General features: G+C 37.3%; 1 protein-coding gene across 1 annotated transcript; it reads right to left on the bottom strand.

Annotated features, from left to right (window-relative positions):
• Window positions 1–1948: 1948 nt before the first annotated feature.
• On the bottom strand, window positions 1949–5257 carry LOC141628715 (uncharacterized). The gene is made up of 4 exons (XM_074441818.1): window positions 5169–5257; window positions 4969–5034; window positions 3344–3394; window positions 1949–2211 (listed from the first exon to the last, which is right to left on the bottom strand). The coding sequence occupies exons 1-4, from the start codon at window positions 5199–5201 to the stop codon at window positions 2005–2007; spliced, it is 357 nt and encodes a 118-aa protein (XP_074297919.1). The 5' UTR covers window positions 5202–5257; the 3' UTR covers window positions 1949–2004.
• Between the last annotated feature and the right edge of the window lie 10128 nt (window positions 5258–15385).

Below are 15385 nucleotides of genomic sequence, written 5' to 3'. Positions count from 1 at the left end.
GTGTTACACTCTAAACTATAAACTACTCCCTCCGTCTCAACGATTTGTTTACATTTTTATTTTTTGCAAAACTATTTTAATTAAAGGAAAATAATTGAGTGGACTCAACCCAGCGTGTTTTTTTCCAGGAATAAAACACATGTAAATTTTGCGTACAAAAAAAAACAAGTAAATTTCACCCCACGACCAGATCAATTCAAACCTGAAATGATATGTAAGTTTAGGCCTTAGGGTCTAAAACCGACCCAACATAGCTAGTCCGCTTGACTCGATGACTAAACAATAAGTTAATATTAAATAGTTAGGAATATAAAACATGATTATGTTCAAAAGTAAATCCATTATGATCAAACTACTAATAACTAAAATGAAGCAACTAATTGTTAATTGTACAACTAATAACTAATAAAATTAAACTAAATGTTTTCGACAAATAAATCAATTAAACAAATTAAAACAATAAACTGTTCAATTTTTTTTGTTAAAACGGTCATTATTCATTTAAGTTTAAGACGGATTAAATATACTCATATGGGATTAATAAGACAAAAGTAGAATGCATCTGAATAGATAAAAGGTTTGTCCTATATACCAATGTGGGTGATATTTAACATGTCGTAAGTTTAAGACGAATAATACAGTCTTAAGCAAAAACTGACTGTAAATTATTACTCAAATTATACGATAATATATACTCTTTACGGAGTATACCCAAGATAATATCTAAAATCAAGTACACCGGGTATTTCGTAAGACCATGGTTCCTCGGCCTAAACTAAGAATTGTCTTTAAACTCCAATTTCACTTTAACCTAATTACACTCACCCTTATTATCCACCTCCATGGCTTCATGAATGTCCATCAAAAATTGCTGCCTATAATAATATAACCCCTTGCCCACTACCTCATTCAATCTCCCTCCATTCACAATCTCCTTCTCCCTTCACCTCACTCGGACTCATCCGTCGATTCATTGTAACTCTGATCTCATTTATATAAAACTTTGTTTTGAAACAATTTCGGTGCGAAAATTCATATCATTCCACTGTTTAGAGCTTCAAGTTTATAGATCTGCTGACTATAATAAAGATTTCAAGTTTATGTCAAATTTATCTTGAATTTTTTCAATGTATTACATTGAATTTAAGTTATTTTGGTTGAAATATTGTTTATATAAATAATCTTGTTTTCATTTACTAGTTGTTGCTCCGCGCCCTACCGGGCGCGGTGCCCCAATTCGGTGAATCGTTTATAGTATCGCATTAGTGGATATCGTAGGGAAAATTATTTTTTTGTGATCGATACTTGTGTAGTGCTTCTTACGATGATTCACATAATCTAAAAATAATTCGAACTTATATATTTTTCGGAACATGAAATATCATCTTAAAAATTTCCTAACTTATAAGTACACACATGATTTACTGTGTAATTTTTTCAATTAGAACTTGTAATTTGGGGCGATGATAAACATTTGGCTCTATTGTAAAGGTTTTGCACTTTGGCATGTTTACTCGGAATGTATATTTAAGTCGTAAGTGCTTTGAGTATCAAGCGTAGACCATGGACCACTTTTCCTTTTTCCCTCCCCGCATATTTAGGCAAGATAATACTAAGACGATGTTCAAGCTCTAAATGCCTGTAATCAATTAAGTATAGTGCTTGAAGATTACTGCACTACTTGAAGATTTGGTTTTCATTTTTAGTCCTTTTCTTCTCCGTCAAATGGTCATTGTTACCTTGTGAAAATACTTGAAACATTACAAGAGCCCTCACACTCCTAAAAAACATACACACTACATTCCTGAAGACTTGTTTTGATACACAATTTCGGACTGGCAAAGAGAGTGATACCTTTCGTAGAAGTTGTTCGCTATTTTAGCTTCAATGCATTATAGCCGAAAACATTGAAAAAGTGAGTATTCCAGAAACCATGTTCATAGTAAAACAAAGAGAGGTTGTCTGGAAAATTAAAGTTATGTCATACAAAGGTTGAGTATATTCTCAAAAACACATAAAGCATCCTTCTGAGAATTTGTGCTTATCTAAATGTTCTGGAAAATAAATTTTATTGAGGATACAAATTCCATCAAGATCGATACAAGATTTAACAAGCAGAACATTTAGGGGGAAAATGTCTTGACACAGTTTAAACAGGTAGGCCAGTAGTATTATGCTTGCATCACGAACACGGTTCCATAGTAGGTGTACCTGCAGCAAAGAACAATGTAAGTTTAAAGCTCAAAAGAGAGCCAATGATAACATGTAACTGCTCTTATCAGATATCCTATATGATAATCAATTATGTTCTTCCTTGATTCTCTTAACTTGCTGCCCAATTATTAGTTTTGGTCGCAAAACTTTACACCCACAATAGATATTACTGATCAAGACCATATAGTGTCCGTAATTAACTTTCCCACTGCAACTTGAAATTGAAGACTAATGCAAATTCCAGAACTCAGCCAACCTATTTGATGCATATATGCATTTCATTTCAATATCACTAATTCTTGGGACAACAAGGAGACCAGAATCAAATCAATATATGTATTAACTAATGATGATAAGCATCAAATGGGAGAAAATTATCACAACACATTAGTCAAATGGTACTTGGTAACTTGGATAACAAATTGGATATGCTTTATATGATAACATTATTGCCATACATAACATTCCAGTTGCACACAATCAAAAGTAAATCTAAATGAAAAAATGGAACATACGAGGCAGAGATAAAAGGAACATTGGTCATCTTCTGTTAAGATGATTCAATGACAAGTTTAGGTGCTCTAGTCGAATCAATCGATTACAACTTCTTGGTATTTCTCCATTAAAAGAGTTTATTGTTTAGCAAAGGCATGAATAAACCTCGACGAAAATTGGTTAGCTCCGAGTCGAACTCATTCCTCCTCAAGTCCAGTAGTTTAAACCCACTTAAGCTACCTAGAGCAGGCAATAACCCCGAAATCTTGTTGTTTGACACTATAAGGGTATTGAGTGTGTATTTTGCCAATTGAATCTGGAAATGGCCCTTTCAACTAATTATTTGGCAAGCTTAGGATCGAAAGCTCCGACAGGGATGCAAACAAACTCAGCACTTCATCTATACTAATCTAACATCAAACCTCTAGCAACAAGACGATTTCAATCAGCTAATGTAAGGAACACAAAAATAGCTCAGTCAAATTGTCATTCTTACCACTACAACTTCTTCCAACATATTTAATCACCTATATATTATTCCATATATAGTAATTTTAATATCAAACTCCTAGCAAAAAGACGATTTCAATTTGCTAATGTAACCACAAGAAAAATAGATTCAATTTCGTCATACCTCAGCCTGAGTAGCAATCTCACCGTGGACAACATATTCACATTTCAACACCTGGAGATACAATCATAGCTAAAGTAAAAAAAAACTTGTCCGCTATATATAACAACTGATTTCATTGCAGAAAAAGCCTCCAAAGTTCTCATATTTTTTGTTGCAAACCAAATACAAGCACACACTAAGCTAATTTGCAAACCATCAAATGGCTAACATCAAACCAATACAACACCCTAGTCCATAAAAGGTCCACAACAAATATTCCCGCCTTTTCACTAAAACGTATATTAACGAAAGTTCTCAAATAATTGAGACGGAATCTAAAAAAAAAGAAAAAAGAACCAGAAAACTATATACAAACCCTGCCAGCTAAAAAACTACAACATTGCTCGGAGAGTTGGAGTTTAAAGTCCAATGTCTAAGGCAGATGCTCCAAAAACTTTGGCTGCCTAATTTTGATACAACATTGCTGGGATTGGAAGGGCACTATTCATCGCTACAGTAACATCAAGTTTGTTCTTTTTAAAGGGTTAGGTTAATTTACAGCTCATTTCATAGTGAAACGATGCTACACTTCGCATAATCCAAACAATGCGTAAGTTTCCGAATGATAGAAGCATTAGTTACACACTAATATCCTATGTGACCGCTAATTTTATTATGATACACCTCACATAGTTTTAGAAACGCCTTAGGCGTCTATTTTATCATAATACGAGCAACACAACAGTTTAGCAAGTGACTTTGTTCGAGGAATTTCTTATTCTTAGAAAGAAGCGTTAGAGTAACAAAAGAAAATTTGTTACTCAAAGGCTAGACCTTGTACAATTGTATGGGCTACAACCGGTTTAAACCTCGAATTTGAGTTCATCCCGCAAAATCAAACGAAACAAAGGTCACCTATAATGCTTACAAAAACCAATTACTTGTCTTGAATGTAAAAATGTAAAAAAGGCAAACAACTGAATTAATCGCACAAAAATTGGGATCCTTCTTATTCAGCACGATCCCGTTTCCAATTCCTATTCACCCTGCAACTCTGAGTCCATCTCTTATGTAAGTTTCAAAATATTTCCAGCAAGGCAGCAACTGCCACAACCCTTAATCGCAAACATAAGCAGCTACTAAATATGAAAAATGACTACAAATTCTCCTTTCAAGCTTTTTTTATGTACCCAGAAAATCCCAGTCCTCAAAATGCAGAAATTAAACAAATGAAGCACACTCAACAAAATCAAACCCATTAAAAAGACCAGGGTTTATTAAAAGTACAAAAAGGATAGCAACTGCATGTCATAATAGATCAATGAAAAGCTGAAGTGGGTAGTTCTGCTGCTAGCTCGAGTTCTACGACACTTCCATGTGTAGATCGTCTTAGAGAAGAACTTTCCTGTGCTGTAAGAACCTCTTCCGACTATGATAACTATCTAGTTGTAAAACTTGGTAGTTGAGAATAGTAGTCTATGGGCTTGCATAGAATTTTGGCAAATAGTGCCAAAGGCGATTTTACGCCACCGAGTTCAAAGATTTATTGGTCTAATCACCATCAGACTAAACTAAAGAGGCGACCATGTTTCACCCAGAGATCAAGTAAAAAGGAGATGAAAATGATACAAACTTAAGTGCAATACCTGAGAAATTGGTTTCAATAGCTCTGGGTAGCCTGCCCCGCCAAACCTTTCCAGGCCTTCGACCACCTACACAATGCCATCTTCTCAAATTCAGTCCCCAACTTAAATCGTTCAAATCACTACATCCATACCCATGTAACTAAATTAAAACTACTACTAATAAAAGTTAGATTAAATTACTAACGTTCTAAAATGCTGACCTCAAACAAACAAAGGGAAGAAGGCATTTTCATTGTTTGTACCTATCACCTGTCAAACAACGGTAATACTCTAAATCAGTCCAAATAATAACTACTAATTAAAATGGTTATCCTATATCAAATTCTAAACCTCTACTACGCCACTAATCACAACCGCCCTCTACCACGGGCAGCCACGGTCGCAACCAACAAGCATAGAACACCCGTCTATCACAACCACAATCAGTGAACCGATCATAGTACAGCTAGCTTTGTGGGTGAGTAAGCACAGTATTTAAGTCACGAAGGAGAAAGAGTTGATGGGTTACTGGACTTTGCCTTTTGATTAATTCTTCTCTCTGTTCAAGTCGATCATTTAGCATTTGTCTCTTAGACTTGACTTGGGGCTTCGATTCCAGGTTTTTGATAGACACAAACAACGCCACTTTGGAATAGAGCATCAACATCTTGAGAGCTGAAACTAATCCTGCAATACATTATAGATTAATTCAATTACTAACATTAGCAGCATCACATAACAAAATTGGACTAAATCAGATGAAAAAATGTAGCGGGGAAATCAGCATGGGTCAAAAGGATGAAGATCTACAGACCTAACTCTCTTTGAACTTCGCGCAAATTTCCTCCGACAAACAAAAACACACATACTATAAGGACCAACAAAATTGAATAAAATTGTTTTCTCTCCCATTGCCTTTCCCTTCCACTTCCCCTTATCCTTTTAAACTAAAAAAAAATTCGAGGATGAGCTATTGTACGAAGGCAATATAAAAGTGTGGGCAATCACATAAATCTTCATAAGCTTATGTGAACAACTCACTCTATATCATAGCCTTAATCCATCAGGTTCTGAAGCTCCTTTTAAATATTAGAAATTCTTTAATTACAAATGTAAAACATTTAAAAAGGCTTTTACTATGTTTCAATTATAGTAGTAGGTTTGACATTCTCGGACCCTTTTTTTCTTAAGGATCTTTAAACCAGAAAAATCAAAACCATGAATGAACATTATACCTCATGATTACTGTAATACTCCGTATTTATATGTCTTGGGGGTACTCTATCGAGTAGCCCTTACTCTGTCGAGTATGGGCAAGTTGCGGAATAAAATAGTTTCTGACCTGTTGGGTACTCGATCGAGTAGCTGGGGCACTCGATCGAGTATGGGGGTACTCGATCGAGTACCTTGGGTACTCGATCGAGTGTCCGATTTTGCGGGGGTTTTTCTCGGGTTTTGTTAATTACGCGATTTAGGTATTTAAACATATTCGTCTTTGTTCTAAATCACTTTTTACAAAACCTAAAACCTGTTTAAGAGAGAAAGCAACTGGTTCTTCTTCCTAATCGCGTTCTTGACAATTCCCGGAGTTCAGACGGTCAGTTTGTATCGTAGTTCGCGTCGTTGGATTCCTTGCGTCGAGGGTAAGCTTTTAATATAATTTATATAATGTTTCGTTAATATTGATGAAACCCTAATTTAGGAATTGGGGGTTTTTATGAGTAGTATTTGAATGGTAGCATCTATGTGTTGTATGGTAGGAGGAGAATTCGTAGAGGAGCCGTTTTGATACAAAGTAGATACCGTCTGCGTGTTGTGCTTTCCGGTAGGATTTCCTACTCGATATTAGTCCCATAATGGGATATTGGTGATGTCTTTGTAGTTAGTTGTTTAATATGTGATTGTGATTGTGATTGTGATTGTGATTGTGATTGGTTTCTATGGCTCTCGAGATGCGTTCTCGGCTGAGTGGGGTCACTTGCGGGAGTGATCTCACGCCCTAGTTTCGCCCTTCGTGGAACCCGCCACGAAAGGGGATGTGCACATTAATGGACAGGGTTATCGCTCGTACGATGAGCGGGGCTTAGGTGGGAACGGCCGCGTCCCCATCGGGCGGGTCGGGTCCAAAGGACGGTCGGATTTGAGATGATGGGAGTTGGTGGTGTGTGTGTGTGTGTGTGATTCAGCTTGTCTGTTTGTCTTATTATTGTTGATATATGTATTGAATTGTGTGATTAGTACTGACCCCGTTTAAATGTTTTAAAAACTGTGGTGATCCATTTGGGGGTGGTGAGCAGTTGTTGAACAGGTATAGAGATGAGTACTGGGATAGCTGGGATGGCCACGACATGATGATAGGAGTCTTCCGCTGTAGCCTTAGTTATTTATATTTCAGTTTGAATAGACAGTTTGGAATAATGTATCTTACTTTCAGTTTGGTTTCAAGGATTGTATTCATTCACTAAGCTATTGATAATAAATGTTGTTTCTTTATTGTTGTTGTTTGATTATCATACCTCGGGCAACCGAGATGGTAATGTCTTCATACCTGAGTGGTCCTGGTAAGGCACTTGAAGTATGGGGGTGTTACAAATGGTATCAGAGCGACGATCCTGAAACCTGTAACCAATGAACTTAATGAACATAGGGAGTCAATTAAAATGAACCCGGGGTAGAAGTTGTAGGAGCTAGTGCAAAGGCTTGGGAGACGTTCTAAAGTCGCAGGGGTCGCCCTACAACTTTGAACCGGTCACATGGGGGAAGTGTTTGTCGAGTCGTATGTGTGTTTGGTTAACTGGTTTATGAATGTGATGGAATGTGTTAATTGTTGGATGTTGAAGTAGAAAGTTGAGCATGTGAAAGAAAATGGTGATATGAGGAAACTTGTTGATTAGGTATATAGAACTGTGGTTGGAATGAGAAACATGATGGATGATTCATAATGTGACATAATAATAACATGTGAATAGAAATGTTGTGTTGTATACGTATATTTTGTTTGCATAGAGTTGTATGATAAGCTTATGTACTTGTCCACGATTGTTCATGGGTATATGTTGTAAGAAGTGTGTAGCGGTAATTGATGAATTAGTTGGAAGAGATTAAGTAAGTAATTGCATAAGAATATGAAATTCATGGGTGGAGCATGTTTATGTGGGTAAATCGTGATTGACAAGTTAAATAACCTATGTGCATGATGAATGTTGTTGCTTGATTTTTGAAAATAGTAACATATGATTACGAATACTGGTTTTATGAGTTTTGGACTGGTTTTGTTTGCTTGGTTGTTGTTTAAGTCGTTTGGGAAGTAAAAATCAATAGTTGTGTTTTTCGTTTATAAAGAGGTTGTCTTTAAACTGTTATAACTTGAGATGCATAAGTGATTTTGATGTGATTCTAATTGGAGATGATAGCTTGTCCTTTTACGATTCTAACGATAGGTCACACGCCCAAATTGACCAAGTAATGAGTGAGTTATGACTGTTTTTTACGAAAAACTGGACAAAGTCTGAGAATTAGGGTACTCGATCGAGTATCCTTGGTACTCGATCGAGTAAGGGGCACTCGATCGAGTACCTCGCTTACTCGATCGAGTAGCCCTGGTGATTTGTTTTACGTGCTTCTGATCTTCACCTACTCGATCGAGTAAGTCACTTACTCGATCGAGTGGCCTGTACTCGATCTAGTGGCCCCTGTTTTGGGTCATATGCTTATCTTTTGAATTCGTTGCATATTATGTTTAATTCAAAGTTATTATTTTGCCTCTTATGCATTGTTTTACATGTATGTTGGTCTTGACGCGTAAGTTACCCAATCTTGTGGTGTAGTGAGTGGCACCTGTGGTGAGTATGAGTTCGGTGAGAGGACATGAGTTATACGTGGTTGTAATAGATAGTGGAAAAAGAAAAGGAAGGTTGTTATGGCTTAATTGAGACATAGAGCATGTTTTCTGAGATGAAATGGGATGAGTGATATGTTTGTATGTTGAGTAACGTAAAAGTAAGTGAATGTGGGCAAAGTATGATGTGAGTCTAAGGAACGTGAGAATAAAAAGATTGGAAGTAAGGATGTGGATAGTGGCAGCTTGAGATGTGTAAAGAATTATGGAGGGAGATGGTTAGGAATCGTGTGAGTCAAGATTATATGTACTGGAAGTTCGTTTTAAAGAGGTTGAGAAGAGCGGTATATAGTGAACTTTATGGAGACATGTTGCGAGCTCGGTTTGTAGACAGTGAGTGAGTTTGGAAGATTTGGTTTATTAAGAGATGAAACTAATGTGTGATTTCCTTGGGCAATTAACGGTATAAAAAGAGAATTTTGATTTCTAGAGATGTAAAAAGGGAGATGCAATTGTTTAAACAAAGAACGTGGATTTTATGGATAGATTAGTGGCAAGTGTGAGTGATAGCATAATAAGAGAAGATCCATGGTAAGAAAGAGTGAGGTGATATCGATATAAAATAATGGGATTTGGGTTTTAGAGCGATGAGAAGGTAAATCGGTTTACTAAAAGAGTTAGGTAGAAGAAATAAGGAGTTGAACTATTAATTGGTATTATTGAGTGTAAAGAGAAAGGAAGGATGAAAGTAAGCGAGGAAAATGTTCCCTGGAGTTATGTGATATAAAGGTAAGGAATCATCGAAATGTGTGATAGTATCACGAGGATGTTAGCTAATGGTTATATAGGAGTTTCAGGACAACATGATTAATCATGAGTTTCGGGGAATTAAGGGAGTAAGAAGTTGGTGGAAAATTTGCACGATAATAGATAATTGGTGGAGAGTGAGATGAAAATACGAGTAAGATAGTATTGGGAATGATGTTGATGTAATTTTGTTGGTGAATTTGATGATAGTTATTTGGAATGTTAACCGAAGATAGGAAAGAAATCGTGATGTTTAGAGATGAGTGAAAGAGGTTTGATGTCCTGGACAATGGTGGTGTTATGGTTTGTGATTAATGGATAAGAGTGATGGTATATTAGAAAGGTAGCAATTCAAAAGAGGTTGTTTTGGTAGGGGTCGGATTGTTGTGTATAATTATGAGAGGGTATAAGATGTGGTTAGATGAGGCGGATGCTAATAGCTGAATAGTAATGGTATGGTTATACTTGGCAGGAAGTGATGGTTGTGCGAATGGGGGACATTGTTATGAGGGGCATATGAGTTAAGCTCGGGCGACAGGTAACCTTTGTGAGTGGTAACTTACGTGATCAGGATTGATTGGTTGGATGTGATTATGGGTCTATGTTATATGTGTAAATGTTTGTGTGAGGTTCTGACCTCACAAGAAGTGGTATGGTGTGATAATTATAAAGTTGTTTTATGAATGTTCTCAGAATATATATATGTTGGACACGGTAATTTAATTGAATGATGTCCAAAAAGGTAATAATTTGATTAATTTGACATGGCTAGTTATAATTTTATGTGTATTAATAACACATGTGTATTCCGTGAAATGGTAGAGATGATGTTCATGAGATGCTTATCTGTTTATCCATATAATGTGTTGCGTGGTGATTTAATAAAGTGGATTTGAGTAAGTTTTTCTTGTCTGAGAAGTTATGCTCAGTCAGAGTTTATGGGAATCGTATGCAGTTGTGATGTCTATCGATGTGGTTGTGGTGCCTCGGGTGGTGATCCGGGCACGATATTTAGTGTTGTGATGCGGGTATTTTCGCACTGCGATGCGGCTGTTGGTGGTGGTGTTGCGATGTCGTCACGTGTTGTGGTGAAGTAGGCGAGATTACTATGATACGAGTTTTCGAAAGTACATACCAGTTATACATAAATCGTTGTTTTATTTGTTGTTGTTTCTTATGAGTTTCAGTTTGGACAGATAGACTGTTGTTTTGTTTGCTGATGTTTCTTACAAGTTTCAGTTTGAGAATGAGGGTAGAGTATGATGTGGAATAGAGTTGTATATGTCTTCGTTGTTGTCATGGTATAGTGATATTCTGTTAATGGAACACGGTTGTGAGAGGTCGTTACAATAATTATGATCTTGTTCTAGTTAAGGTTTCAGTAGACATGGTAATGGCAAGTGAGTCGTAGAACATGTGTGGTAATGACCCGAAAGATGCAGGTGGTTCATAATCCTTTGTTGAGGCAGTGAGTGTAGGGTGTTGGGGGAAATAGTGTCATGTTAAGTTGTGTATGAGTTTTGCGGTAATGAAGGAAAGAATTTGAGGATCTAGTGCGTGTACGTAACGAGTGTGGATCGTGAGTTATGCTTCTGGGAGATAAGTGCCTTACATAGAGAGGTATGTTGTTTTGCAGAAATAATGGAGAGTTAGTATGGTGATTTTGCTACGAGTTTTATGGTATAGGTTAGGTGGTATGCCAAATGAGTTGAGTTATGAGAAATGTTTAAGCAAGAGAGCCTTAGATATATGCATGGTGAGTGTTTGGTTTATAGACGGTTATCTTTGACATGTGGTGGTAAAGAGGGTAATGAAAAGATATATCTAGGATTTAGTATTAGTGAGTTACGAGGACGTAACATTTATCTTAAGCGGAGTAGGATGCGATAAAAGAGACTTTGATGGTTGTTCATATGGTAGTATATTTGGAAGTAGAGTGTTGGTGTAGCATAAGATATGGATTTGTATATGTTGTGGTTGATGGTGTTAAAAGGTCATGGCAGTGCTTGTAGTAGTTTGATGTTAGGAATGCGAGAATACTTCGATAGTGTTGACAGTTGGATGATGAGATTATGAGTGTGAGTAAACTTCGAGGACGAAGTTCCTTTTAAGGGTGGTAGAATGTAACATTCCGTTTGATGTCTATGAGTGTCTTGATTTTGGATTTGATAGTGGATGATATTATGGAGCTAGCAGCATTAGAGGATGGTAGTTGGTTATGTATGGAGTTGGTGTCGTGAGAGATATATATATGTGGAGTTGATACGAGTGAGAGATATATATATGTGGAGTTGATACGATATCGTGAGCCATGTTGTGGAGGTAGGAATAGTTAGTGGAGCTGGTGTTACGAGTTCATGTTGGGGTTGGAGTTTTGTTTTGAGTTCTTAGTTACGTTGTTGTGTCTTGATCGAGTTAGCATGTTTGTTTTTATGTATGGGTTGAACTTCGGGGACGAAGTTCTTTTAAGGAGGGAAGACTGTAATACTCCGTATTTATATGTCTTGGGGGTACTCTATCGAGTAGCCCTTACTCTGTCGAGTATGGGCAAGTTGCGGAATAAAATAGTTTCTGACCTGTTGGGTACTCGATCGAGTAGCTGGGGCACTCGATCGAGTATGGGGGTACTCGATCGAGTACCTTGGGTACTCGATCGAGTGTCCGGTTTTGCGGGGGTTTTTCTCGGGTTTTGTTAATTACGCGATTTAGGTATTTAAACATATTCGTCTTTGTTCTAAATCACTTTTTACAAAACCTAAAACCTGTTTAAGAGAGAAAGCAACTGGTTCTTCTTCCTAATCGCGTTCTTGACAATTCCCGGAGTTCAGACGGTCAGTTTGTATCGTAGTTCGCGTCGTTGGATTCCTTGCGTCGAGGGTAAGCTTTTAATATAATTTATATAATGTTTCGTTAAGATTGATGAAACCCTAATTTAGGAATTGGGGGTTTTTATGAGTAGTATTTGAATGGTAGCATCTATGTGTTGTATGGTAGGAGGAGAATTCGTAGAGGAGCCGTTTTGATACAGCTGTAGATACCGTCTGCGTGTTGTGCTTTCCGGTAGGATTTCCTACTCGCATTAGTCCCATAATGGGATATTGGTGATGTGCTGTAGTTAGTTGTTTAATATGTGATTGTGATTGTGATTGTGATTGTGATTGTGATTGTGATTGTGATTGTGATTGTGATTGTGATTGTGATTGTGATTGGTTTCTATGGCTCTCGAGATGCGTTCTCGGCTGAGTGGGGTCACTTGCGGGAGTGATCTCACGCCCTAGTTTCGCCCTTCGTGGAACCCGCCACGAAAGGGGATGTGCACATTAATGGACAGGGTTATCGCTCGTACGATGAGCGGGGCTTAGGTGGGAACGGCTGCGTCCCCCATCGCGTGGTGGTCCAAAGGACGATCGGATATTGAGATGATGGGAGTTGGTGGTGTGTGTGTGTGTGTGACAGTTCAGCTGTCTGTTTGTCTTATTATTGTTATCTATATTGATTGTGTGATTAGTACTGACCCCGTTTAAATGTTTTAAAAACTGTGGTGATCCATTTGGGGGTGGTGAGCAGTTGTTGAACAGGTATAGAGATGAGTACTGGGATAGCTGGGATGGCCACGACATGATGATAGGAGTCTTCCGCTGTAGCCTTAGTTATTTATATTTCAGTTTGAATAGACAGTTTGGAATAATGTATCTTACTTTCAGTTTGGTTTCAAGGATTGTATTCATTCACTAAGCTATTGATAATAAATGTTGTTTCTTTATTGTTGTTGTTTGATTATCATACCTCGGGCAACCGAGATGGTAATGTCTTCATACCTGAGTGGTCCTGGTAAGGCACTTGAAGTATGGGGGTGTTACAATTACTTGATGCACTTCGAGCGACTTGTGCGTCGATTGCCTTCACCAAGCCTTCCGCCACATTGGTGCCAAATACATACTCCAACTAAAGGCCTTTAAGTAATAAAACAAAAACATTAGTTATGTAGAAAGCACCAAGAAGTCATGAATCAGCTCTAATAAAGTATCAAAGATGGACTGAATAATAGGGCAAATAACAGATTAGTAGAAAGGGCCCCTTTACAAGTGTGGTTAAATTAAGATCATGGCTAAACAAGTGCAAAACCATCGATCTACATCAAACAAACCACGAATTTCAAAATCTAATATGACGAGATAAGCCTCCACACTTGGCTAATGAAAGACGCTCCAAATTTTGGGAAAGCCCTAAGCTTGTTATTATTTACAAGATTCAAAACAGAATGATAACTTTTGATTCGGAAAAGATGTGCCAATCAAGAAAACCAAATATCACATATAGAAATCTAATTTGTCAAATAAAAACCTAGCATAATTTCAATAAAAAATGAGGCTAAATTGAAAGACTGGTTCCTTAAAAATAAATTAAAAGGAGACTCAAAGACTGAGAAGCATACCCTGCTTAGATTCATGAGAATATTTAAGTTGTCTCTTGAACTCACGTAGTGCACTATTATCATATTGTGTATCCAGAAATCCTGTGACCGGGGAGTAAGGCCTGGTGAACAGGTCGTGCAAAAAATCAGGAAATGCGGGAGATTCAGTTATTTAAGCAGATAGGTCACCAACACTTGATCAAACCTAACTCAACAAATGAAAATAAACAACACGAAATAAATATCTTACGTCATAACAAGAGTCAATGATGTGAGTGTACAAAGGACACAAACTTACAACGAAAACCAAATTGGAATTCGTAAGAAGCAAAGGTAAAATATCAGTAAGAAGCAAAGCAAGTTGACTTGCTTTTAATGCAATTAATTTGACTAAACTCAATTGTAAGAAGTAACATCTTAATCCTATTAACTACACTCCGACTAAGTACCACTAATTTAGATGGTCTTTGGACACCACACCCCGACCGATGAACTACCAAGATTGGGATTGCTTCTACCAAACTCTACCTACGCAATAGTAAAAGGAAAAAAGCTGTCGTGCTTGGACACCGGTAACAACTCAGGTAGGTACGACCTGAGAATAGTGCGCAACTGACACCAACAAAACGCTGCTAACCAACATCAACACGACGTGAACAAATCGACAATTCGGATAACCCAAAACTCAATTCAAGTGATATAAATTAGGGATAATTGATAAACACTACCAATATTAAACCCAACTTTCACAATCACTACCATGATAAAAAAAGTTCTATAATCAATACCAACATGTCATCTCCGACTTACTTTCACTACCAAAGCTCATTTTCCGTCAACAAATAAGATAAACTAACCAAAATACCCTTCTCATAAACACTAACTCACTACCCTCACATAACTCACTACACCCATCATTCTATCACTTACCATATCTTACCCACCACCTTCACCACCCATCACCAAATCACCACCCTCTCATGATCGAGAACACAACTCTTCCGTAACACCAAAGTTATTAAGCTCCTCAAACGACACCTATCAGCCGTCTTATCTAAAGAACAACAGAATTATCAAAAAGAGAGAGATTTGTTCTGATTAGCACGCTTTAAGGCTTCAGCTTTAATCTGAATTGAAACTTCAGCAGGCAAATCTTTGGATCTTTTAGCCGTTTCGGAGACGATATCGGCAATACGAGAGGTGGTGAGGAAGGAAGAGGTGAGTTCTTGAGATTTTTTAGCGGCTTCTTTTGTGGAGGAATTGTGACGATATCGACTATTGGCTTTGTTCCAAAACTCCATTTTTATGGAGGAATTGTGATGAAGGAGTGTTTGTTTGTTACTTTGTTGAATGGAGATTTGGTTGTCTGGGAAAATGGG

This window comes from Silene latifolia, chromosome 2, assembly GCF_048544455.1.
Source record: "Silene latifolia isolate original U9 population chromosome 2, ASM4854445v1, whole genome shotgun sequence".
Lineage (NCBI taxonomy): Eukaryota > Viridiplantae > Streptophyta > Magnoliopsida > Caryophyllales > Caryophyllaceae > Silene > Silene latifolia.
This window is presented reverse-complemented; position numbering and strand designations above follow the sequence as displayed.

What these genes read in the sequence shown, in the direction of transcription:
- LOC141628715 (XM_074441818.1), bottom strand. Translation starts at nt 5,201, where the DNA reads ATGAAAATGCCTTCTTCCCTTTGTTTGTTTGAG. An exon ending in TATTGAAACCAATTTCTCAG is followed by an intron (nt 3,395 to 4,968) that starts GTATTGCACTTA and finishes TTGTATCTCCAG; the next exon opens with GTGTTGAAATGTGAATATGT. An exon ending in AGATTGCTACTCAGGCTGAG is followed by an intron (nt 2,212 to 3,343) that starts GTATGACGAAAT and finishes TCTTTGCTGCAG; the next exon opens with GTACACCTACTATGGAACCG.